At 37.6% G+C, this 27947-nt stretch overlaps 1 protein-coding gene across 5 annotated transcripts in view; it reads right to left on the reverse strand.

Annotated features, from left to right (window-relative positions):
• ankrd6b (ankyrin repeat domain 6b) overlaps nt 1-27947 on the reverse strand; it is an 87203-nt gene continuing 59256 nt past the window's right edge. For 3 of the 5 annotated variants that reach the window (XM_022662345.2, XM_007255208.4, XM_015607358.3), the window contains 11 exons: nt 25766-25864; nt 23279-23377; nt 21993-22091; nt 18841-18918; nt 15869-15973; nt 13836-13973; nt 12787-12951; nt 12280-12432; nt 11940-12053; nt 9879-10179; nt 1-7898 (listed from right to left, as the gene is read on the reverse strand). In XM_022662345.2, coding sequence (XP_022518066.2) covers nt 7312-7898; nt 9879-10179; nt 11940-12053; nt 12280-12432; nt 12787-12951; nt 13836-13973; nt 15869-15973; nt 18841-18918; nt 21993-22091; nt 23279-23377; nt 25766-25864 — 1938 coding nt within the window. In that variant the 3' untranslated portion in view covers nt 1-7311. The remainder of the gene's footprint in view (nt 7899-9878; nt 10180-11939; nt 12054-12279; nt 12433-12786; nt 12952-13835; nt 13974-15868; nt 15974-18840; nt 18919-21992; nt 22092-23278; nt 23378-25765; nt 25865-27947) is intronic. The other 2 variants (XM_022662356.2, XM_015607359.3) reach the window with 1 other exon arrangement.

Consider the following 27947-nt stretch of genomic DNA (forward strand, 5'->3'; position numbering starts at 1 on the left):
TGTTTTTGATTTCTTTATAAAATATGCATTTCTTTGTATTTTACAGAAAAAAAAGTTACCTTTTAATATTCAACAAACTTCCAGACAACATTGACCTTCCACAGACAAGTGTCACAACAATATCTCTAAACACTTTTTACCATTTAAACACTAATGCCACATCACAGCAGTTATTACCATATACATGCAGATACAACTCTGGGAAAAAATGAGACCACATAAAATGATTAGTTTCTTTGATTTTTACCAAATTGAAAACCTCTAGAATATAATCAAGAGGAAGATGGATGATCACAAGCCATTAAACCAAACTGAACTGCTTGAATTTGTGCACCAGGAGTGGCATCAAGTTATCCAAAAGCAGTGTGTAAAACTGGTGGAGGAGAACATGCCAAGATGCATGAAAACTGTGAATAAAAACCAGGGTTATTCCACCAAATAGTTTTCTAAACGCTTAAAACTTTATAAATATGAGGTTTGAAAGCTCTGCATCTTTTTTGTTATTTCAGCCATTTTTCAATTTCTGCAAATAAAAACTGACAATATTTTTTATTGGAATTTTGGAGAAATGTTATAGAATAAAAGAACAATGTTCATTTACACAAACATACACCTATAAATAGCAAAATCAGAGAAACTGATTCAGAAACTGAAGTGGTCTCTTATTTTTTTTCCAGAGCTGTATGCCTGTCCATATTATAACTTTTATTTTGAGATCTAAAACATAAAAACATGGTCCTGCATTTGGGCTGCTTTTCCCCAGTAAAACCTTCTTAGGTTTATTCATTAGTTTGTGAAACTATTCCCTTCGTATAAACAAGCTTACAGCAGCACCTCACTCTGTAAAGATCAGATGTTTAGACTCTTTTAATTACAGTGTTTTATTACATTTATGAAATAACCCCTTTCTGTTAAAGTAATGGATAAAATCAATATACGGTACCTCATTTAGGCCTGTTTCAAATGTGGTCAATTAGCTAATAGCTTCTGTAGTTTTGCACTGGAGCTAATATAATAAGAATTAAACTGATGTATCTTTCAGTAGGTTTGGAGTGATATGCAAACATCATAATAATACAGTGTTCTTCAATACTGGTCCTGGCACCTCCCTGCCCAGCACATTTTAGAGGATTGCCTGCTTTAACATGCCTACTGTTACTGTGAAATGGCTTTTTAATTGAACTGATTGGGACTATTTGACTTAGGTAGTGTTGGGAGACGGATGCCACACATTTGCTGGGCAGAGGGGCACCAGGACCCCAGTATTCAATCACCACTGCTTTATCATAATGGCTCTAACAGTAGTGGGACTAAAACGTTGTTTTAGTAAGCTTAAAACAAGAATGGAAAAATATAGAAAGAACATAGAAAAATATAAACAGCCAAATATACTTCTTAAGATATTCTTGCACATATACATATTTTTAATAATGGCCTACTTGTATAAAGCATTGTAATGGACGTAGATATGCCCTGTAACATTATATTCAAATAAAATAAATAAATACATAAAAATTAAGGTATAATATGGTACGGGCAACATCATGCCATAGAGGTTTAAATGCATCTTGGTTGTGTTTACACTTGCATATGCATGTGGTTTAGCCTTATTCAGATGCTTAAATCAGCACTAATCAGAGTGAAGAGTAAAATTAGGGGACGAATGCATTTCAGTCATGGCACAGATGTTCCTAATTAGGCATTTTATCTTGCCTAAGTCAAAACTAAAATAGCCACATTAACTTTTTCTTAATCCTGATACTCAAGACAAATTAAGATAGAGATGAAATGAAGATAGCTCCATTGCAAAACTTTGTAAGCAAATTTTAGATACCAAACATATTTTTTAAATTAGAGAAAATATCACTTTGAATAACATGGTGATCTATGGAATTCTTGGTATCAGATGTGCCAGTGTGTTTGCTTCTTTCATCTACTTCTGTCAGATTTGACCTCCTTTAAATCAAGTTACACTGAGGCAGATCAAGGCGATGTATGTCTAACTGTAGCTGTATCACCATTTACTATTAAATTCAGTCAGTGGAATCTGAATTTAGAGTAGGGATCTCATGATTAATTGATAACTCTGGATAAATGGTTGATGGTTTGGCGGTGATTACTCGAAAGTATCCATATTTTGCTACACTGATCAGCCATAAAATTAAAACCACTGAAGTGAAGGTATCATTTTATTTGGCTGGTCCACTGCTGAACCCACATAGATGCTCAACAAACATTCCACTAAATATCTAATAAATGCAACTACAGTCTGAAAAGTTGTAAAATGTAGAATGTAAATAATTCATTATGGAATTTGACCCTCTACATTAAAATTTAACCTTAACCTAAATACTGAATCCCTAGACCTAACCTTAACTTAAAACCTTAAAAGGGTAGGATTAAGTTTAGGTATAGTTCTAACGAACGAAGTGTTTCACCTTTCAGCATGAGTGATATGCATATTATTCAGTAAGTGTGATGTCTGATAACATTTGGCATGTCACTTTACATTTTTACATTAAATTTTAATGTAGAGGGTTAAATTCCATAAAGAATGATTTACATTCTACATTTTACAAATTCACTTCTTAAATACAGGAAGAGCCCTACTTCAAAGTAACCCAGCAGACATTAAGACAGAGTGGGATGATTAAAGGCTGTAAGGCATAAATGTGTTGCATGTGTTTCAGTTCTTAGTTTTTAAATGTCTAAGATAAAGGAGTTACAGAAGGCTGTTTTAAGACTTAGAACACCTTATCTACAAGTCTAATCATTATCTAATAACAAGTTTAATATGGGTGAGGATGAAGCCTTTGAATTCTAGAGCTATAAAAAAAATAAAGTATCCTTATGTTACGACTTTGTAGCTGCATATATCTGATCAACAAGTAACTCAAAATATGAGAAACACACGCTGTTAATTAAGTCAGGCATGCCATGCCAGCTGTGAATCTGATAAAATGCACTGAAACAGAGGAATGAGGTTCTGCATGTAAATGTTTGAGAAGACAATGAAATATTGCTTTTCTTATGAGAAGAATGTTACAGTACTGTTAAGCATTTGTGTACGGACAGTCGTTTGGGTCATATTTGGTGTGTGCACAGTGGAGACAGTCAAATCTGTAGTAAATGAGTTGTTTACTGAGCTTAAAATATACGGTGTCTTTCATATTTGCAGCAAAAAACAAAAAAGCATATCCAGCAAAACAGGCAGCAGAAGGACACCTACACTATATAGACAAACTTATCAAAAGTATTAGAACACCAGCTTATTCATTGTTTATTCTAAAAATAAAGGGTATAAAATAAAATGAATCCTTCTCTTTTTTGGAGTAACTGTCTCTACCGTCCAGGAATGGCTTTCTACTTTTTTTTGAGGCATTGCTGTGAGGATTTGATTGCATTCAGTGACAAGAGCAATAGTTAGGTCAGGATGTTGTATGATCTCCAGCTCAACTCATCCGAAAAGTATTAGACAGATCATCATCATTCCAGAGAATACAGTTCCACTGCTTCACAGCTTAATACTGGGGGACTTTAAAAGTAGCCAAATGCATTTATTAAAAGGGGTGTCCACAAACATTTGGACATTTAATGTATCTCTTTTAACAGCTTATACAAAATGGTAGCTTTTCTGAAACCTGTGCTCCTACATACAAGTCTGAGCAACAACCAGTGTATGACTTGCATTTTTACCTTACAAAAAAACAACAAAAAAACATGTAAACACTCATATTCCCATCTACACGCATGCCCTTAAATCTGATTATATTAATCTATCCAAGTCTTGAATACCCAAGAGCAATCGATGTGTATCACTGGCAAAGAAAAAGTGAGAATAGCTGCAGCCCAAATGAATTACTCTTCATACTCTGAATTCTTCATCTGATGCTTAAACCAGGGCTATATTCACATTATAGATTTCAAGTGCTACAAATCAGACTGTTTCTTAAATGTGATTGAAGAAAATTTGATTATGAGAACCTCTCTTCCCTACAACCTTGTAGTAATTTAACTGTCAATCAATTTCATGATAAAACTTTTTTATGGCATTTCTTAGAAGACATTTCTGAGGAGATTAAATAAAAAGATAATCCTTTTATCATTCAGTAAGAAATGGAGACATGGAAAAATCAGTTCCTAAGATTTGTTCTTTTAAATTAAAAGCAGTAGAGTTCCTGACTGTGGAGAGGGCTAATTTTATAATAAATAGCATTAACCTGCTTCTGTTACCGTTTCTACAAAGCCACATATATAATATAATTTTGAAAACAGGCTGTCCGGTAGGTCCCGAAACCTTTTTCTAGCTATAACAGATTTTTCTGGTTATCCGAGCACCCATGGTGCTGCTAATGGCGCTGATACAAAAGCTACTGTGAACATGGAGATATCAGAACAGCAAACTCTTCAGCTTCAGCTGCTCACGCATGAACACTTTAACCAAAGAAATGCAGAATTAGAAATTAAGAGAGCTGACAAGATAAAGAACATTTATATAATTAAAATAGACTGCATCACAATGCAAGTTTTAAAAGTACTTTTTAGTTCTTCTGAATTCTCACCAAAAAGTTACAGACTATCACTTTAATATAACAACTGCCGGAGTTCTTGAGGAGTTATGTGGGTCTGAAAAATGTAGAGTCAAGCAGCTGTTACTGACTTATGACTAAAGCCTGACTAAAAGACTATTCTAGTTCAGTCCTCAACATCACTGGATGCGTTTAAAGCTGATGTCTGTAAGTTTTGGGATTTGGGGGACTTAGGGCCCTCTCTGGTGAGAATGGGTAACTGCACTGAGTATGCGGAAGAATCATTTTAAAGTGGGTGGGTGTGATGCGGTCTCCTTTCAGAGCGCTCAGTCAGAAACTTCACTCTTTCGATTCTTTGTTTTTACTGTGAGTGAATGAGCTACTGAGCTCTGAGTTTCCTCTTCTGAAGTCTCCATTGCTCCACCAGCTGCTTGCGTTCAGTAAAACTGAGCCGGATCCTCTTTTAGAGGCTGTATGTGTGATGTAAAGAGGTAAGGACGTAAAGACCAGGAGAACTCCTGCGAAACGCGACCCGACACCCCAGTTTTTAAGAATGAATATATTAGGCTTAGCAGGGATGGTCGTTCCAGGACACTGCTACTAATAAACACAATATTTTATCCCTTTTTCACACAGCAATGCTTCTGCTTTCAGATTAGAAACAAATTAATAGAGACTGCCACTTTAAACATCTACCACTGATTTCTTTTTAGGCATAGAAAGACTGAGAGTCTCCTGACCAGAAGGGAAGTTTTAATAAAGATAAAAAGTGATTAACAAAACACTCAAACATCTGATATAGATTTAGTTGTTGAAGCTTCTGTGTTATTTGTATTCAATACTTTAGATAATTAGCTTACCTAAAAGCTGTTGGAAATAGAAAAGGGCATAATTTATTCTGAAAGGAAGTGCTCTGTGATTTGTTCTGGTTTTTGTCTGTTTTGCCTGTTCTGGTTATTGGAGAATAAGTCATTAAAAAATACAGTCACTCATGCAATAAGACCTGTAATGTGAATATAGCCCTGGATTCCTCTTGAAAAAGTTTCCTACTCTGGCATTAGCTTTGTGTGTTAGCTTGTCCTCTCTCTCTAGTTCAGGGTTAGCAGCATGTCTTACAGAAGCTACTCTAGCATGCTAATCCAGCAGCCCAGCTGTTTTTTTATGGATGAAAAAATATTTACATGAATCTTAAAATGCACAATTCAAAATGTCATTCTTAAGACATTAAGTGACATTAGGTCTGACGTGATGAATATTCTGAGAACACTAGCAGAATAATGAACAGATGAGGATATGTTATTATATATTATACATTTTTAAAGATGGAGGTAACTGACATAACCGTGCACATACACTTGAATATATTAATCTTTTTTTTGTGGACAGTGGATTGTAAATCCATTCCCAGACCCATCTGCATATACTATCTTTTTTTTAAAGAGCACTTTGGATCTAGCAATGGGGATCCACTCAGTAAAAAAATCAGAAGCAATTATTGCCAAAACAATACTATTATGAATATTATATAGTTTATATTTTATCATGTAAGTATGTAATATGCAATTGCAACACAGTGGATATATCTGAGGTTTAAAGGAGACAGGTTCCTCCAGAGTCCTCTCCAACCATTTTACAAGATATTTAATTAGTTTTTCAGTATGTGTTTAGTTACATTACCTCCATCTGTAAATACTGGTCAAATGAGGACTGAATGTCCAGATAAGGGAACTCGACTGTACTTAGCAAAAAAGGCAAGCAAGGTGATTAATCTTCTGAAATTGATTTTGGATATAAGTAAGGCTGAGTTCTATGGAAGTCAATTCCCGCCACCTAAAAAAAAAAAAAAATAATAATAATAAAACAAATATGCTGGATTATTTTAAGTAAACTGCTATCTCATTATTTTGAGAAAGTAAGTAATTATTTTGAGATTCTAGTAGACTGTACACAAACAGAAGCAGGTGAGACAAAAGAGTAAAATGGATACTCTTATTGAGGACTACTTCAGATGTGGATTCCCAAATCATTAATTATTGGTGCTTTTAGAGGAATCACACAATATCAAAATAAGCCTCCAGACCTTGGAGAGAAGATATTAATTTAATAACACACTGGACTTCTATTTCAATGTGTTGAAGAATGTGGCTGTGGCTCTCACTATGCTGTATGTTATTTATAGTATGCTATACTATGCTGGAGGGGGGAAAAAAAGCAAACACACTTGCTTTCTCAAAATAATGACTTAGTATCTCAAAATATTGAGATAGTATCTCAAAATAATGACTTACTATCTCAAAATTTTGAGATTGTATCTCAAAATATTGAGATAGTATATAAAAATAATGACTTGCTATCTCAAAATATTGAGATTGTATCTCAAAATATTGAGATTGTATCTCAAAATATTGACTTAGTATCTCAAAATAATGAGATAGCAGTTTAGTTAATAATAATTCAAAAATGAGCTGGATTTTTTTTTAGGTGGGTTTCCATAGAGTTCTAACAATGTATTTTCAAATGTATCTTTACTGGTGTAAAAAGTGTTAAGTTTGATGCTCGCTTGACCATTTGTGCTAAGATGTTTTTGGGAAACTCTTTCCTGTTTAGTTTCCTGAATTTCAGCCCTGTTATTTTAATGCAGTGTTTCAGTCTGTCTGTTACCTCCCCTGTTGTGAAAGATGCTGTGTAAGTTTTTAAAACATGTGCATGTTTTTTTTTTCTATCCATAAAAACCAGACTCTGTGTGAAAAGGCTGTGCAGCGCTGTGCTCCTGCACTGTGTGTTAGCTGTCCTCCTGTTTGTTTGTTCTGAGCAGTCTCAGTTCATCCTCCAGGCAGGTGATCCGCTCCAGCAGGGCCGCCCGGTCAGCCTGCGCTCGGTGATCAGCCTGAATCCGTGCTTCGTAGATCTTCCTCTCATACCAGCGCTCCATCTGTGTGGACACAGCCTCAAAAAAGTACTGTGTCACCTCCAGGGCATGCATGTTGGCCCGTTCCTGCTCAAACGAGGCCTCTGCATCTGATGGACGCTCGCCAAACACCTCCAAAGTCTTCTTACCCTTATGGCCTTTAGTCCTGCCCTGAGAGGACCTCTTGTGGTGCCTGCCCCTCTCCTTCCCCTGTCTGTCCAGGTCGTGGTCCTGCCGACCACTGCAGCGGCGTTCTGTGGCGGGTGAGAGGCTGCTGGCCCGGCTGGGCTTTAAAACAGACAGCGTCTCCTGCTGAACAGAGTCCTGGGGGTCCCGCTGTGACCTGTGGGAGTCCACAGAGAGCAGCGCACGCTCCTTTGGCCGAACCACACGGGGCGAGGATGGCACAGATTTGTCCTGAGCCAGGGGGCAGGAGGTGTCCCGGACTTTCTGCTTGTCATCTTAAAAGGGAGAAACATGATAATGAAATGCTATTTATTAGATTGATTCAATTAAATAAATAGTCATTTATTACTACATAATGATAAACTGTAAAGTCATAGTGGGGGAATTTTTCATGTACACCTAATGCAGTCGATTAGCTAAGACATGTTTTGGTACCTGAGGTTTACTTCTTCAGTGTAGAAGAGAAAACCCTAAGCCAGGGGTGTTAATTCCTACTTTACCACCCCCTATATTCTTACACACCTAATTAAGGTCTTAAAGGACATGTAAACATTCTAGACTCAGGTGTGTTAGACCTAAAATCTCCAGGGTGGTAGATCTCGATGACCAGAAATGAGCATCCCTGTGCTATGCTAACCTTGCTTATAAACACTGTCTTTAAAATATTTGACCACATTTCAAACTCAAGTTTACACAGTGCTAGAGTTAAGATCTTTTGCCCAAGACCGAACCGATACCAAATCTGGACTCGGGCTGGAAAGGGCAAAGATTTCACAACACTTTTCTCTGGCCGGGTCCACTTGTCCACATGTCTGCATTACACAAATAATAGGCCTATACTTCTTCTGTGCTGCACTCTTCATTAACATAATTCTAAACAGATTTCACTAATTCAAACAACTAAGAATTGTAGTTAAAAAGGTCAGTTTAAATGCTCTACTTACTTATAAATCATACTCAAACTTATAATGACAGTTTACTGACAAGCTCTGTGAGCTCCAAACTGCGCTTGTGCTGGGCAATATCCTACCTCCACCATTAAATCAGAAAATGACTGAGAACAGCTAGAGGGAGCCTTAGAGTAAGTCCAAAATGAATGTGGTTGAATGCAGATATATGGCTAAAAACTCAACTAAAAAAATATTGACTGTCTACGTGGACAGGGCATTCTTTAAATTTAGAGAGTATATTTAATTTTTTTCGTGTCGATTAACATGTTACGCTAGTTTACACTAGACTTTAAAAGCTTATCTAATCAGTAAATTAGATTATTTAAAATTGTTCTGTGATGAGTAAATTTGTACATTTCTCAGTGTACAATTATTAAACATTATTAAACTCTGATTTTGCCTAATTATTCCATATGAACTCACTCATTTTGGACTCATTCAGGGCTAATAAACCCGAAAGAGATACTTAAGTGGGTTCTCCTCACTATAGAGATTCACTAGTGGTATTTGATTAAGAGGACAGTACTTGAAGTAACACAGTGTAAAAAGTTCTGACATGGAAAATTTGTGTGTCCGTTAGAGGTTCTGAATATTGGTTTAGGTTTTTATTTTGTGCCCAGCCCTGTTCTTGCATGACCAGTGACAGATCATTAATTTGATTGCTTAGAAAAATGTTCCCTATAAATGTTGAGCTTATTTATTCATATATATATAATAGTTACTTAAAAGCATAAAGTAGGTTATGTGTAAGCAGAGCAGTTTTTGACAGCAGTATAGTATTTTAGTATAAGAAACTTTAGTGAATAGTATACGTGAAACAAGATTATGCATATATGAACTAACAGTAATATGGGGGTTAATATTTAAAATCATGTTAAAAGTTGGGCTGTTTTCTGGTTTGAACACAAATCAATGCTGAGGCAAAGTCAGAGTAAAGGCAGCACAGCTGATGACCACAGTGTGTTAAGCTGTTAATTCTATTTTGGTTCTATTCCCTTATTTACCCCACAGGAGATGTGGCCTGAGAATAATACACTTTCATTATATAACACTTACATAAGCTTTCATCTGCCTGGGGACAGAGCAAAAGGCTCATTGCAAACAGTGCGTGTGTGTGTGTGTGTTATAGTGTGTGATGAACCAAAAAGCTTTTTTGTTTTACTTTTCTGTTTGCTGTGAGAGACAGAATATATGTAAGTCTATTTGTTTATGGTTCATGGCTTATATCTGACCATCTGTGAGCATTTCCACCTGAACCTGTGTGTGTGTGTGTGTGTGTGTGTGTTTGTGTGTGTGTGAACCCACCTGGAGAACTGTCCACCTGAACCACAAAATAGTGATTGGCTGATCCGTCCTCCTGTGGTCCACTGGCTGCCCCTCCTCCTTCCATGGTTTCGGTGGGGCACGTGGCCACCAGGCAGTGGGCACTGCTGGCTGAGTGACTACCAGGGTGGTCACTTGCATCGCCATCGCACTCCGAGAGCGTGTCTGCCAGGGAGGAGGAGCGGCGCAGGGGGGCGCCACGGGGGTCCGCAGTCAGCCGTGACTCCATCCGCTGCAGCTTGGACAAGCACCAGTTCTTCAGGTCGTTCACTACTGAGGCCTGCTTAAGGGTCCCACAGAGCAGATAGAGAGACCATTAGTAACACAGCAGGGGCCACTGCAATGTGGTCACATGCTATCTTACTTCTTTTAAAACTGGCCCCTATCTGCAACTGTATTTTTACAGTCATATTCAAAAGTTTGGGCACCCTGTTTGCACCATGTAAAACTAGTACATTACTAAAAGGGTAGTGGTGCATTAAAACCTGCAGAAACAGATATAAACTACATGCATATACACCAAAACTTTGTGAACACCTACTCATGCAGTGTGTCTTTCAAAATCAAGAGTTTGTTCCACAGTTGCAGCAGTAACTGCTTTTATCGGAAAGCTAATCAATTCATTTTGGAACATTGCTGTGAGGATTTGATTTTATTCAGCAATATAAGCATTAGCGAGATCAGGTACTGATGTTGCAGGATTAGGATTAGAACTCCAGAGAAAACAGTTCAATGAACTGTGTGCTTGTAACTAACACCTGTGTCACCAGGGGGTGCACAAAACTCTTTTCACATATTTTTTTTATACTTTGATGTGTGTTTTTACTTAAACATATCATTTGCTCAGGGGAGTTCAAAGGTTTTATACTCCATACATATGTTTTCTATTCCTATATTTAATTTGAATCCTCATGTTTATCAAAAAAGTAGGGAGTAATTAAAATACTTAAAATGAAACATATGCAAACTATGTAAACATGGTGCTTGTTGATTTAAATAAAGTGTTGAGAGTCAGAGTTGTGAAATGTATTAAATGCAGTATTGTAAAACACTGTTTACATTCTAGTAATATTTGCAACTTTATAGTGAATAGTATAAGTATTTAAGTACAGCAAACCAATGAAGATGCCCTGTCTATTTTCCAAAGCTAGGTGCCCCCAACCTACTTACTAGTCAGTGCTACAAGCCCTGTTCAATGGCATGTGAATGCTTTGGGAAGTTTTGATCAGCAGTATTAACACAAACCAATCTGTGAGTAAAGTGGTTTACTCTTGAAGATCTACAGTTGAAGATCTGTATAGGCACCAGTGGAAATAGCTGATTTGGTGCTGCTACTGGATTTAGCAGACAGAGCTCTGCAGATCATGCAGATGTATCTGCTGTGAGAAAGGACTGACTAGTTAGTCAACTTTAGTCTATGAAGATGCATTCTTTTGTAGTTATGAGAAAGGAGTACCCTAGAGAGGTGCCATTCTATTTCTTTATCACTACAGGTGCTATCTGTGCTTGGCTCCCTGAATGCTGGAATGTTATGGGGGTGATTCCTGACAAATTAGGGATATCTCAGCCTGCAATAAGCCACATCATACCAGGAAATACAGATTGCATAATCTATCTAATACCTTGCAGTATTAAGTTTTTATTCCTGTGAGCAACAACTGTTTAAAATGGTTTAAATGTTTTTTTTATTTAGAATAGCTATTTTCTTTTCCTTTGTGTAAAGATGTTGAAGTATTTGGCTGTAATTCATTAGTATGTATCAACATATGCACCTTCTACTCACAAATGTGGTGTTTCTTTGTTAATAAAATCCATGTTCACTTGTTCATAAAGCACTTACCCAACTGACTGCCAATGCCTACCTATAATCTGTAGGAATTTTACCAAGAGCTGACCCATGAATACCCTGGTTTTAAGCACTTAATTCTATAATGTAATCTGTTTCTGCATCAGAGATCTATCCCAACAGTGTTTTGTTGTATGATATAATAAAATGACAATGAAGTTAAATTCAATTGAATTAAAAGTAGTCATTTTCTTTACCTGTCTTTTTTCACAATCTTGACGCTCCTGTTTGGCTCTATGATCAATGCGTTGTAAACACTCAGTCTTTTCAGCAGAGACTCTCTCTATCGTCATTTTATCCAGAGCTCTGATCTGAAATCATAGAAAAATACAGGTCATTTCTGCAGTATCATACATTTAGAGTTTGGATGCTTGTGCTTAGATGTGCATTACAATTAAAAACATGTACACAACTACAAGTCAAAATATATTTTAAGTCTCTTATAATATTGAGAAAACAGTACACCAAAAAAACTGCAGCAGAAGGGAAAGGTAGGTCAGGTCTGTGGATCATCTGTGATGTGAAGTGTGCACACACCTGGTGTTTGTTCTTGCGGTCCAGCTGTCCCATCTTGCTGTTCATGAGCTCCTGCACAGTGTGGATCTCTGACTTCATCTCTTCTTTGGTGGCCTCCAGCTGGTTCTCCAGCTTATTAATGAGGGGTTCACACCTGCAGCCATTGAGTGGGGCCTGCGAGACCACAGCACAAACAGGAAATCGCTCTATTAGAGTATTACACAATAGTAATGATGTCAGATGCAGCTTTTAAAACATACTGTAAGCAGTGTGCAATACAGGATAATACAGGACATCTGATAAAAGTTTGCAAGACATTAATAATGTTTGTTTATTGCTGCCACACAGAGGTACAGTGTGGCCTTCATCTCTAATAGTGTCTTTATTTTATTGACAGGGGTGTATTTCTGATTTAGTGTAAATTTTAATGTGTGGCTAAATAAGAACTTTTATCCACATTAGGCTTAAAGACTTTACTATTTTACAGCAGCTTCTGTTCATGTTATTACTGGAGCTTTCCTACATCACCTGCATAATCTTGCCATCTTTGTCCCTGTAAAGTGTGTAGAGCTGGTAGGCCTTGTAGCTGTGTGGTGGAGGAACAGCGATGGGAGGGGAAACCCTGGGCTTGTTCTTCTTTTTCTGCTCACTGCGCTTATTCTCAGTCCGGGAGAGGGGGTCTGACAGAGACGGCTAAAATAAAACAACACAAAGACAAACACAAACAATCAGTTCTCATTGTGGTTTTAAAATGCAGAAATGTGCATGTACACATGTGTGGGAAAAATCACAGCAAAGTGGGACATATATTGTTATTTTTTAAATCTACAGAGGTGCTCTACCAGCCAGCACCCAATAAGCGGTACCACCCCATTACATACTGTATGTATCGATCAGATTAAGCTGAAGGTTGTCCAGCAGTTCAAATAACTTGGGTGCACCTCCTGATCTCCTGAGATGCCAAGATTGACAAGGATTTCAACAGCAGACTGACCAAAGCAAGTTGTGCCTTCAGAAGCAGGACTGTAGACTAACTTGTGCACTGGCTGCAACAGTGTGTCTAACTTTTTTCTTAGGTGCACCAGCACAAATGTTAGGTGCACCCACGTTTTCGACTGCATCGCATTTAATTGATTAAAAATCACGGTCCGTATAGGTAGTATTGACTTGTAAATGATTAACTAAATTTATGGTCAATATGATATAGTTTCGATATCAATATGAACATATAAAAGCCACCGCCTGTGGTTTACATTACACACTGGCACTGCCAGCCCATAGTGTTCTGCTGTTTCTGTTCAGCTTAAATGCAGTGAACTGACGGCAGCTCCCTGTAATAAACATCAGTCAGTAACACATGCTGTAAATACTGTATAACTCTAATATATAACACTAGACCAGTTTATTGTAGCTGCACCTTTACTCACCTAAACATTATAAACTATTATATCCCTGTATATCTCTCACAAAAACTAGGCCAATTTTCTATAGTTTGATCGTGCCCACAATCATGTTGCACAATGTTCAGTTACTTGCTATATTGGAGTGATGTTGTGAATATATAATAATTATGTCACCTTGTCTTTGACTTTGCTCTTGTCACGCCTCTTTTTGGGGTGCTCCTCTGTGGTGTCGGGTGTGGCACTCCTGTGTTCCCCTCGTCTCCGTGCTGTCCGCTCACTGCTCGGAGTGTCCTCTGCCTGGGACACGCTATCCTGGAATCAGAATAGGGTAATGTGGGTAAGTCACTGACCCAAAGGGGTAACAAAGCATTAAAAAACACAGCTTGTAGATCTCTGTAAAACATCTATATTTCCTATTTAGTTGCAGGCATGTGTTAAGATGTATACATGTGACAAGAACTGCCCAATATAGGGTCTGAATACCCACAAGAACTGTTAATAATGTAATAGTTATTTATGAATTGCAAGCAATAATTACTGCGTCTGATGTCTTTGAACAATGATTAGGCATTTGATAACAATAATTCATAGATTATGTAATCTATTTGTGTTTATTATACAATACATAACAATTATCAGTAGCTATTTTGAAACAGTCTGTGCTTATCGTAATAATCATTAAGTGGTTATTATGATGCAATGTTTTAATTATTGAAAAAGACATCCTCAAACCTATTACCTTTTAAATTCAAATTGGTCAACAGACTTAGTTCGGCAGTGTCCCAGTGGCAAACATGGAGATTTCAGCCTGACTTTTATTTAATGTATATTATTTAATGCATTGGTTAGAAATCTTTTGTCAAGTTTCTTCATTTAACCCCTTATAGGAGAGCAGCTCACATAAACTACATGGAAATAAGTACTGATTATTGATTATGTTGGAGCAACTTTTTCTACTGTCCAGAGAAGGATTTCTATTAGATGGAAAGATACTCTTTCCAGAGTACTAGGTAGTCCTATTCTTTTGGAAATACCTCCCTACATAGTCTAGAAAAGCTGTAGGGGTGTATTTGCATATCTGCGGCAGAAATATACGCAAATCAAAGTAGCTGAGGGCATTCATTAGTAGGGGAACCACGTCTGTTGTGTACACTGGAGTTTCTTTGTTTAATTAGCATATACCCACACATTCTTTATCAGTCTGAAAATCTACACTATAGTCTTTTCAAGTGTTGTTTAATATATAAATATATGTGTAGTTAATTGGCTGATGTAGACTATTCTAGTCTAGTCTTTCTACTGTATACTTTTAATGTAACTATAAATAAGAATAGCTGTGCAAAGGGAATACATAAATAAAGGCCAGGCAAAACACCAAATCAATCATGTGGAAGAAAACAAAAGAACAATTGTTTGCACAGTAGAGAAATGTGCTAAATATCAGGAGAGGCTAAATGGATTATAGAGGAACTAACTGTCTCTAGTGGAATATGCTGGACTTTACAGCATGTTGGGGCTTTTTGAGTCTATGTAATTCATTATATTTGTTGCTCTTCTAAAAGGAAGTACTGTGTATTCCAGCCTTATAATGTACCTTTAAGCACAATACCAACAAGTATTTGTAAGAGGGAAAAATATTAAGAATAATTATGCTTATTAAGTGTACAAATATAAAGTTAAAAGAAATACAGTTTTAATTATAACGGATTAAATATGGATAATGTCTACCAGTTTCCTGTCCATTTATTTAGAAGAAAAATTCCTCCTTTAGTATATTTATTTTGCCTTATTTTGTCACTACTTAAACATATTTTACAAAGGACAAAGTGTTAAGTTAAAAAAGTTCAAACTAACTGCTTCTGTTGCTCATCAGAATCGGGCTCATCAGGATTCATGAAGGACAAGTGAGGCTAGATTTTAGTGTTTTCTTTAAACTTATGACCCCAATAAAACCCGGGATCCCATAGGATTCTGCTCACTAGCCATGAGCTTACCAGTGTGTGTGTGTGTGTGTGTGTGTGTGTAGGCCTTCCCTTTGAGCGTTTTCTGTCAAAGTGAGCATTTTCAATTCTCTGTGTTTCTGGCTCACTGCTCTGGTTGGATATGTGCACATTTATTTATGGATGAGAGGGAGAACAAAGATAAGGCCATATGTGTGTGTGTGTGTGTGTGTGTGTGTGTGTGTGGGTGGTCTCTCTCTTTTCTACCTTACTCGGCAGCATCTCATCCCGTGGGACGGACTGCGCTCGCCCCTCTGCCTTCAGCTTGTCCCTCCTCTTCCTCACGCTCCTCCCACGGGAGAAGCTCTGGATCTGAACACACACACACACACACACACACACACACACACACAACACAAGTGTGAACCTCACTTGGGGAAAAGTACAAAGCCTGACACCCAAACAGTAAACACACCAACCTCAGCTGTCTGAAAACTCCAGTGCAAAAACCCTGCTTATTTCTTTTCCTCCCTGAATATGTATGAAGGCTAGACCAGCATGAATTTGGCTTGGGGAATTTAGCCATTAATAATTACTGAGTGTCTGTTCAGACTGGCTTTAATTTAATCTACTACACAGGCACCAGTATTCACACCAGAAAAGACCCAACATGATCTCAATTAGTGAAAGGAATCCAGAAAAGTGTGGACCTGAATTCGCTAGTAGTTAAAACTAAAGCTGCAGTGACAGTGTGCAGAATAAAGACACAAAACCTGTAGCATTTACACTGACATGCCAAAAGTCCTGGAATGGCTATCTGTAAACGGATCATAAAATGTTTCCTTTGGGGACAGCTTGGGAACAACCACAACTGTACAAGTTGTTAGGTGTTATCTTGTGAAGGAAGGTGGAAACAGGCCAGGGTCTGAAAGTCGATGCCAGAATGATAGGATATTGTGTTTCCAGTCGTGTGGGCATTACCACCCAAAACGGACAGTGCAGTGTGTGGTAATGAACATGACTGACAGTGTATGGCTTAAATTGTGTACATGAAATAGTATTTCCTGTCCCATGACTTCTGTTTTGACAGTGTAAAAGAGTTCACGAGTATACATTATATATTTCTTTATAAACTCCTAAAAATACCATTTCCCTTTTTAAAGTTCTGTCTTTTGTGAACCCCAACGTTTTTCAACAAATGAAAAAAATCTTACTTGAATCTGCCAGTAGAGAAGGTGAACACTATATACTGTAAGTGTGATTATATGCAATTCAATTTAGTCTGGCTTATACAGCTCTGGAAAAAAAATAAGACACCACTTCAGTTTCTGAATCAGTTTTTCTGATTTTGCTATTTATAGGTTTATGTTTGAGTAAAATGAACATTGTTGTTTAATTCTATAAACTACAGACAACACTCATCCTAAATTCCAAATAAAAATATTGTAATTTAGAGAGAAATGAGAAATGGCTAAAATAACCAAAAAGATGCAGAGATTTTAGACCTCAAATAATGCAAAGAAACAAACAGAGTTCACAAACCAATATTTGATTGAATAACCCTGGTTTTTAATCACAGTTTTTATGCATCTTGGCATGTTCTTCTCCACCAGTCTTACACACTGCTTTTTGATAACTTTATGCCACTCCCAGTGCAAAAATTCAAGCAGTTCAGCTTCAGTTGATGGTTGTGATCATCCATCTTCCTCTCGATTATATTCCAGAGGTTTTCCTTTTGGTAAAATTAAAGAAATGTATAATTTTTAAGTGTTCTCTTATATTTTTTCCAGAGCTGTACAGTGTTTTTAACTGTTCTTGTTACAAAACGGCTTCAGAGAAATCTCGGTCAAGCCCCTAATGAGCAATCCAAGCATAACAGTAGCAAGGCTCCTTTAGAGCCAGAGGAGGAAATCTTACAAGAAACCAAGACTCAAAGATGAGCTTATCTGACTCTGGTTTGACACTGGATTGAAAAACAATAAGAATACAAATGATGAGAGTGACTAATTAATAAAATATATAGTAATAAATAATGAGCAATTAATCAAAGTGGATTTATATAACAAGAATAACAAAAAAGAATAATGGTCTCACTACCACAAGGGTATTTATATATCCCCAAAGCCTTTTTGTGTATACATTTGTTTTAATGTCTCAGAATGCAAATGTCCACCCTTGAGGCGGATGATTTACAACAGCAGAAGACCAAATCAGGTTTTACTTCTGTTGGTCTAGAACAAAAAGCTGAAGCTGCAGAGGGAACAGTCGTAACAAAACTGCAAAGTTATAGACTGGCCAAATGTAGCCTACTGATCACACAAAGACCTGATGTTTTACAGATACTCTAATGCAGTGGTCTATACAAGAAAAAGTATGTGAACCCTTTGGGATTACTTGGATTTCTGCATAAACTGGTCATTAAATGTGTTCTGATCTTCATCTAAGTCACAACAATAGACAAACACAGTCTGCTTAAACTAATATCACACACAAAAAAAATGTTTGCATGGTTTTACTAAACACAACATGAAAACATTCACAGTGGGGGGAAAAGTACTTTATCACATACTTTTTCTGGCAATTGTACATCACAAGCTAGTCCTTGTAAAAGCACTGTATCATCTCACCACCTTAAAGAACTGACTGTTTACATGCTGCCTAAATTTATGTCGATCCCACCCCCACAGGTGTCTCTATAACCAGAATATCAATGTAAGGCACTTTACACATCAGTGGTTTTAATGTTTTGGTTGATCAGTGTAGTAATAAAGGAAAATAAGTAATGAATACACTCTGAGTGAGTTTATTTTAGTCATTTTTAACAAAATAATCCAGTGCAATTCCTTTTAAATCTTTTTAGGGGCAAACATGATTAGAGAAATATTTTAAATGGATATCCAAAAGCACTTCTGCTGTGTGGAATTTGCATTACTTTGGTTTCAACATGGCCCACTGATATCAGTTTAGTACCACTGTGCCCTGCCTGTCTCTGTCTGTACTTGTATTACAATTCATTTTAGCAGTCGGTCTCTGGTGGCTGATAGTGATCTGTGGCTGATAAAAGCCTGTTTTGACGAACTGCAGCTGTGACTGATGATAGTATCAGTCAGATTCACGCAGTGCAGCTGCATATTACTGTAAATATTATCAATCAGTACTGCACACTCAGTACCAAAGGAAATAACTGATGGAAATGTTGTGTTTGTGTAAATATGGTGCGTGTGTGGTCGGTCGGTCACCTGTGGTGCTTTGGTCAGCAGTAGCGCTACCTCGGGGTTGTTGTGCTCTCTGGCTTGGTCCAGTGCAGTCTGTCCAACCTGTGACACAATACAAAACACATTCACAAGTTTGTTTTATTGTAGTGTCAGGACTGAAAAATTCTGAATCAGTTTATCTGGTTTTGCTATTTATAGGTTTATGTTTGAGTAAAATAAACATTGTTGTTTTATTCTATAAACTACAGCCAACATCACTCCCAAATTCCAAATAAAAATATTGTCATTTAGAGCATTTATTTGCAGAAAATGATAAATGGCTGAATAATAATAAAAAAGATACATGCCTCAATATGCAAAGAAAATAAGTTCATATTCATAAAGTTTTAAGGGTTCAGAAATCAATATTTGGTGGAATAACCCTGGTTTTATCATGCTGTTATCATGCATCTTTTGTGTTCCCATGTTCTCCTCCACCATTCTTGCACACTGCTTTTGGATAACTTTATGCCACTCCTGGTGCAAAACTTCAAGCAGCTCAGCTTGGTCTGATGGCTTGTGATCATCCACCTTCCTCTTCATTACATTCCAGAGGTTTTTAATTTGGTAAAATCAAAGAAAGTGGTCTCTTATTTTTTTCTAGAGCTATAAATGCTGTGGTATGGAAAAACGTTCGGGCACCCTGATAATTTTCATGATTTTCCTTTATAAATCATTGGTAGTTTGGATCAGCTTATAGGATTTACAGAAAGTGTGCAATAATTCTTTAAACAAAATTAGTCAGGAGCATAAATCTGGACACCCTTGTCGTTTTATTGCTCAAAAACCATCAAACCTGACTGAACTGGAAATATTTAGTAAAGAAGAATGGTCCAAAATACCTTCAGCCAGAAGCCAAACTCTTATTGGAAGCTATAGGAAGCTTTTAGGGGCTGTTATTTTTGCAAAAGGAGGATCTACTAAATATTGATATAATTTTTCTGCCTAATTTTGTTTAAAGAATTATTGTACACTTTCTGTAAATCCTATAAACTTTATTTTGGTTCTCAAATATAACTGTGTTCATCTGCTATATGATATATTTCTACAGATGGAATTCTAGACTACTCTACGCTACGAGCACACGTTATAAACATAACACAAACCACAGACCAAGAATGTGTCTCTAAAGATAAACACACACCACAAATATCACATGCGATTAACACACATCAGATTCACAACTCCTCTCCAGACACACTGCCAAACATCCACCCACTCACATGCAATGACATGACAGATAAGCCCATACATGCCCGTTTCTAGGCTATACATGAAAATCCACACTGATCTGATATGACCTGTGTTCTTTAATGCTACAGTTAAACTCAGCTGAATTTTAGCATCAGTTTCAGCATTTTCATGGTTGTTACATAAGTGCAACCAAACACTACATCCATCCATGCATATTCTTATCCACTTATCCAGTCCACAAGACTGGAAAACCCCCTGGGCTGGGTGATAGACCATCGCAGGGTGCCACACACACCCACTCTCGCATACCGTGGAGTCAGTTTAGCATGGCCAATTCACCTAACATGCATTTTCCGAAGTGGGCGGCAACCCACAAGAACCCGGGGAGACACTACATCCATATTTCACCACATTAAATAGCAAGCAAATGGTTATGATAGCTGGAGGAAACGTGACACTGACTATAAAAGTAAAAGTACCGTAAGGGAAAAAATCACAGTGTCCTATTGTGCACTACCCCCTCCCCAAAACAAAAAACATTTTTTCTAAAAGCCATAATGACTATAATGTAATATTAAAATGTTGACCATGAAACTAAAACACCTGGTTTTAGACCACAATAATTTACAGTTCTGGTGGAAACAAGAGAGTTGAGGTGCACATTGAATTCTGTCGTGATTTAGGCAGCCATGGTTTTACGTTTTTTTGGATACAATCCGGGTTGCCACCCGAACATCCCTTTCAGACAGCTTCCTCTTGTGCCCACAGTTAATCCTGTTGGATGTGGTTGGTCCTTCTTGGTGGAGTGCTGACATTACCCTGGATACCGTGGCTCTTGATACATCACAAAGACTTGCTGTCTTGGTTACAAATGCGCCAGCAAGACGTGCACCAACAATTTGTCCTCTTTTGAACTCTGGTATGTCACCCATAATGTTGTGTGCATTGCAATATTTTGAGCAAAACTGTGCTCTTACCCTGCTAATTAAACCTTCACACTCTGCTCTTACTGGTGCAATGTGCAATTAGTGAAGATTGGCCACCAGGCTGCTTTAATTTAGCCATGAATCCTCCCACACTAAAATGACAGGTGTTTCAGGTTTATTGTCCAACCCCTGTATGTCTGCTATGTTCTTGCCCTGGAGTGTGGCGGTGTAAACCAATAAACCAATAGAGTGTCAGAATGGTATGTGTTGATACTTCTCATCCAACCACATTCAGATTCACTCTATCTGGATGGGTTTTTCTTCTTTTTCACCTTTTTTTCAGTAAAGTAAGGTAACAAAGTATTTGTACTTGACACCTCTGATCACTAGTAATGCTCCCAACACAAAGAGGATGAAGACTAGCACATAACTCCTCAAAAACATGTGCAATCAGACACCACCTCAAAGGAAATCACAGAGACCTTTCTCTAAAACAGATGCCTGAAGTGACCAACATGATTGATTACTCACCCCAGATACAACCAATCACTTAAAAGAATTTTGGTATATGAAGTCTGCTTTTTTTTTTTAGTTCAAACCAGGAGATGCTAACACTGCTAAGAAACACTGAACTTAGACCATCACCATCTCACTTCTGTTAATGACCTAATCCAGTTTTAAAAGCATCCAAGTTATTAATATGGTTTTGTGATGCTTTTGTTAAAACTGTGGTTCCTGATAAAGCACATTTATATGGAAGTAGAGTATGACTTTTAGGGACAGCTGATGAAGATGTTTTTTAAAAGAAATCTGCTCTAAAATCCTAAACAAAATTAAGTACCGGCTGCATGTGAGGTGTGAGGGCAAACAGAGCTCAGAGTCATGACAAAAGACACATGGCTGTCCATCATGACTGCATGTCAAGAAGAGTCCGGCGCACAAGCAAGGGCAATGTGTACGAGCAGTGAGTGTGTGTGTGTGTGTATTAGCATTTGTAAGTGTGCTTGAGGAGCTCACGTTGTTCCGGATGGTGCTGTCAGTTCCAGCCTCGAGCAGCAGACGGGCTGTCTTCTTATGATTCAGAACTGCTGCCACATGCAGGGCTGTGTCCCCTGCCTACAGAACCAGAAAAAACACACCACTTCAGATTTACAGTGTCCTGGTTAGCCAAAGCCCTCAGTACACAAAACAAGCAATAGAATAGCGGAATTTGTGGACACCCACTTCATGAGGAATAGAGCAATAAGACTAATAAAAATGCTGCAAAATATTTTGGAATAAATAATGCAATCTCATGTAAAGGCATTTATGAAAATATTGCATGAAAGCGACACTGCATATTTATTGTCACAATTGCACCAAAAACCTTTTATTTTTTTTTCCTTTTTTGCCATAACTACAATCTGGTAAGTGTTAGTCTTGATATTGTGTTAGAATTTCATTATGAACTGACCAATAAAAAGGCTCCAAAATGATTTAATGGATTTTAATGAAATTTCTTTTTTGTTGTTGTTTTTTTTTCTACACACAACCATGAACATCTCTCAATCCTCTTAAAATGCACCGTAATATAAAGAATGAACTGTTTAATACAGAAAAATACTGAGACTTTTTATGACAACGAGAAAAATGTGGAGGAGTGTTGAATAAAGTAGTATAAAGTCTTATTATCAATTATATAAATAATTAATATTTAAGCTTAATTCAACATTTAGCATGATCAATATGTTATTCAGTTTTACCTTATAATCTGTGGTTAATTATTTTGAGCGATTTACATGTAACCATGAGTAAAAATGTATAAGTTCTGTGTTTTACTTTGGCTTCAAGGCTTCTTATTGGATGTAATTATACATTTTTTATGACTAAAGCCCTAAAGCTTATTTACATAGTAGTCCTCTTCACATAAAACAGACAAAATAGAGAACAGCTCAGCAACAAGGGGGCTTTCCTGATAATATCGTATTACCCTTTCTTTTAATCTCAATGTATAGGGAGCATATTTGCCTCTAACAGCAAAAAATGATGATATTTTTGTTGATTTTGTTAGTAAGTAGCATGAGTAGATTCCAAACTAGTATGTGGATGTAACAGAAAAAACACACTTGATATAGAGTGAGACTCAAACTGCTTTGCTTAATTTAATTTGGTCAAAACAAGCTGGTCAAAAATGAAAGCTTCTCCATATCAGCAGTTCACAGCGAGGCTGGTAAATCCCAGATTCCAGGGGTTTAGATATGAGATGAATTTAAAAGCAGATTAAATGATAAAGTATCTTGTTTGCTGAGAGAGTTGAAACCCACCTGATTCCTCTCGCTCACCGAACAGAACACACCCAGCAGAATGCGGATCACACACACATGGTTGTAGCGAGCGGCGACGTGCAGGCACGTGTCGCCTACCTAAGACGAGTACACACAGACACACACACATACACACACACACACACACACAAAAAAACACACAATGTGTTACCTGAGTCACCCAGCAGAGGCAGCAATCAATGCACAGTGAAGTATCCCATTCAACTTTTCAGCTGCACGCCTCACCACCAACGCTTACACATGCAGAGTAACGAAAGAGCCAGCTACACTCTGAATCCTGTGCTTCTCTCTCTTTCCCTCTCTCTCTCTCTCTCTGTCTCTGATACACACTTTTTTTTCGCTCCTACACTGCTAAGTGAGGCGAGAAGACAGTGTTTGAAATGTAGGGTATGTTGTTGTGTTGTTTCATAATTAAGCTCCTGCTTTCACGCTCATTACATGTGCACAGAGTGGGGGGAAGTTTGCTCTGGGCAAAAAAAAGAGAGAGAGAGAGAGATAGAGAAGAGAATAAGAGAGAGTGAATAAGAGAGTGCGCAAAAGAGAGAGAGGGAGAGACAGAGTGAAAGATATTGAGCAACTGAGAGAACATGAGAGAGAATGCAAGAGAAAGAATGAGAAAGGAAGAGACAATTACTAAAAGAGAGAAAGAGAGAGAAAGAGAGAGAGAGAGAGAGAAAGAGAGAGAGAACTAGTAAGAGAAAGTTTAAAAAAAGAGACACTGATACACAGAGAGCATAAGAGGGAGAGTAACAGGAAAAAAGAACGAGAGAGAGTTAGAGAGTGAGAGAAAGAGAATTAACTTAAACAGAGACATACAAGAACAAAATAGTGAAAAAAAGAAATAATAAGAGAATGGGAGACACAAAAATAGAGAAAATTGAGAGAGAGAGATAAAGAGCAATGATAGAAATACAGAAAAATATACAAAGACAAAGAGAGAGACCAAGAGACAGAAACAAAAAAGAAAAACATTGTGAAAGACTGAGCTAAACTGAGCTACTGTTTATTCTCTAAACTACAGAGCTTCACCATGATCTTGCCATCTCCCTTGAGAACTTGCTGGTCATGAAGTTATGGAGAACAAGTTTTTGTTCTCGTCTCATGTTGCAAATCTGACTCGGTCATGAAGATTCCTCATTTACAACAAATTCTGAAGATTTCAACCTTTTCTGTTTAGAGAGACCCCCAGTGCTAATGCAGCATGTTGTCATTTTATGACTGCATTATGACTGTTCTTCCATACTAGATGACAATGGTCAAAAACCAGCTCTGTAGCCAGAGCTCTTCCAGCTTCCAGTATAGCTTGGCTTGACACACCATCCTCCAAGGCCCATGGTAGACAGACATCCAGGCTTTTCTTTGTCTTGGCATCAAGGAAGTAAAACTTGTTTCAGCCAAGTTTCCCTACAGCAGAAATACTTGCGGTCTTCTATCCACAGAGTTGCTAAATCAGCACTTATCTTTTGTATATAGCAGTATCTAAACTAAAGCAGTATCTATTTTTTTATTGTAGCCTATTCAAAATATCTCTGGATAAGTGTCTGCTAAATAGATCAGTGAAGTCCTTTTTCTCATTTTGTTTGTTTATGTTATGTTGTTTATGCCCATATTTGGAGTTCTGTGTCTAAGTTAAATTTCTGTATGGCCGAAATGAATGGGCTTTTTTTTTTTTTTTTTTATTAATCAACTCTATCACATTCTGTGGTGAATAAATATGTGTAGAACCCTGTATGTCCTATTTCTAGTACATTTTTTTTCCTGATCAAACTGGATCCTCTGAATTGTGAGATCATGTTACAGTCATAATGCCTTTGTTTTAAGATAGAATTAATTTAATAAAGAACATCATTCTTGCAAAATATGCATTTATTAAACTTGTATCAAAAATAGCAGAAGTGCAAAATAAAATAACTTTAAATATAATGACTTTAAAATGCTGCCTGCTTTTAAAATAGTGTACATATTAAAGTAAGAAGCATTTAAGGCATATTAACTGCAAAATGTGTTCTTTTTTATATTGTTTGTAAACCTTCACATAGAATATACTTGCCCAGCAGCTTCCCGTAGCTATTTGTTGTTGACATTGTTCAGGTCATGTCACTATTTGCATTAGACAAGTCTCAAGACTTACGATAACATTAATTAATTTAATTGATTTTATCTGAACTCCAGGATGCGAACCCGACGACTAAAACTTTCAATCCTAAACACCTCACACTAAACGATAAAAATTAAACGACTGCAGCTCAACTCTAGCAAGACTCTCATGACTTTATCCCGACTTTGGAAAAAAAGGACGGCATTAGACAAGGAACACCAAATATGGGCATACGAGGACAACAGAGTTCAGCATGACTGCAGTGGTGTATGCCTTAAATGTAAAGAAATTAAGTGAGAGTGAGATAAAGAGAATGTGAGATAAAGAGAGCAACAGAGAGAGAGAGGGATAACAAGAGAAACACTCACATTGTTTTTGCTGTCTGGACGGGCTCCTCCCAGCAGCAGGACCTTACAGCTCTGGGTGTGACCATTCTGACAGGCCAAATGTAGAGCTGTGTTACCAGCCTGAGAGATAGATAGATAAGAAATAGAGAGAGAGGATTATTTAAAAACATTTCCATCACTATTTAAAGCAGAAATATGAACAGTTGTAACAGGTCTGCTGTGGTGTGTGTGACTGTGTGCGTGTGTTCGGTGTGTGATTAGTGTCAGTGGTGAGAGAGAGAGGCAGGAAGGGAACGCTGTAATGTATTTTTAAGGGAGCGGTCGTGTAGAAGCCGAGCTGTGAGCAGTCTCAGTGCTGTTGATGCATTAACATTTAACCATCTGAGCTGGCAAAACCAATACATATCAGCCTGAACCCAGACAGAGAGACAGAAATAAAAGAGAGAGAACACGACTCCACGTCCCAAACTCTCCCAGCAAGCAGCCTGCTGCAATCTCTCCATTAAACCCTGTGCACCCACTGACCTCCTGATCTCTTAGGAATCAATACAAACACTATTCACTCAGCTATTTTTAAAGTTGCACTCATTGCTGACGAAAACGTGCAAATGCACATACAGCTTGTCTAATTAATGTAGAGAAATACTGGCAATAGAATAGAATTATCTGGGTGTTTTAAAATTTGCCTCAAATAAGAGAGTCCACACCTACGACTGATTCAGGGCTTATTTGGAGTAAGAGCTCATTATTGCTGGTTTGCTTTCATACACAAACACTGCACCTGATACGTGGATCAATTGTGCAGTTGCATGAATCATTTTTTTCATTTTGGTTCAGAAAATCTTTATTCGTATGTTGCTTTTTATTATTTTGCTTTTAAATGAACACTAAAGCAGTGAGGAACAGAACTTCTGGAATGCATGGCATTTCACCATGCAGGAGCTCCTTCAAACCAGAAGCTGTTTTCGTATAATAAGATTTTATTCATGCAGGCCAGCATGAGACGTGTTTTTCCCCATGCTGTCAGTACCCACTTTCACTTTACAAATCTGAGCTTATTACAGTAACAACACTTCAGTCCTATCAGAGAGTGCTTTGTAGATACTGATGGAAAGGGAACCAACACAATAAGTCAAAGCAAGGGGGTTACACAATGGCTTGCAAAAGTAGTCATGCCCCTTGAACTTTTCCATATTTGGTCACATTACAACCACAAACAACTATATTTCACTGGAATTTAATTTGAAAGACCAACACAAAGTGGTATACAATTGTGAAGTGTAAATAAAAAGATGCATTATTCAAAACATTTTTTACAAATAAAAAAAAACAAAAAAATTGTGGTGTGCAAACGTATTTAGCCCCCTTTTCAACCATTTTCATTCAGAAGTTACCTGATTACTGCTAATGACTAAAAAGAGTCCACCTGTGTGTAATCTAATCTCAGTACAAATACAGCTGCTCGGTGATGGCCTAAGAAATATTGGGGAGTAAACAGCATCATGAAGTCCAAAGAACACACCAGACAGGTCAGGAATAAGGAATTAAAGCAGAGTTAGGCTATAAAAAGACTTCCCAAGCTTTGAACATCTCACAAAGCACTGGTCAATCCATTATCTGGAAATCGAAAGAGTACAGCACAACTGTAAACCTACGAAGACAAGGTCGTCCACCTAAACTTACAGGCCGAACAAGGAGAGCATGGTGACTCTGGATTAAATGCAGAGATCCACAGCTCAGGTGGGGGAATCTGTCCACAGGACAATTATTAGTCGTGCACTGCACAAATGTGGTCTTAATGGGAGAGTGGCGTAAAGAAAACCATTGTTGAAAGAAAACCATAAAAAGTCCTGTTTGCCAGAAGCCATGTTGGGGGCACAGCGTACTTGTGGAACTAGGTGCTTTGGTCAGAAAAGACCAAAATTTAACTTTTTAGACAAAATGCAAAACGCTATTAGTAACGGAGAATTAACACTGCTCATCACTCCAAACACACCATCCCCACTTTAAAACATGGTGGTGGCAGCATCATGCTCTGGAGCTGCTTCTCTTCAGCAGGGACAGGGAAGTTGGTCAGAGTTGACGTGAAGACGAATGGAGCCAAATACAGGGCAATTTTGGAGTCTGCAAAAGACCTGAGACTGGGGCGGAAGTTTACCTTTCAGCAGGACAACGGTCCTAAACATACAGCCGGAGCTACAAT

The sequence above is a fragment of the Astyanax mexicanus genome, chromosome 1, assembly GCF_023375975.1.
Source record: "Astyanax mexicanus isolate ESR-SI-001 chromosome 1, AstMex3_surface, whole genome shotgun sequence".
Lineage (NCBI taxonomy): Eukaryota > Metazoa > Chordata > Actinopteri > Characiformes > Acestrorhamphidae > Astyanax > Astyanax mexicanus.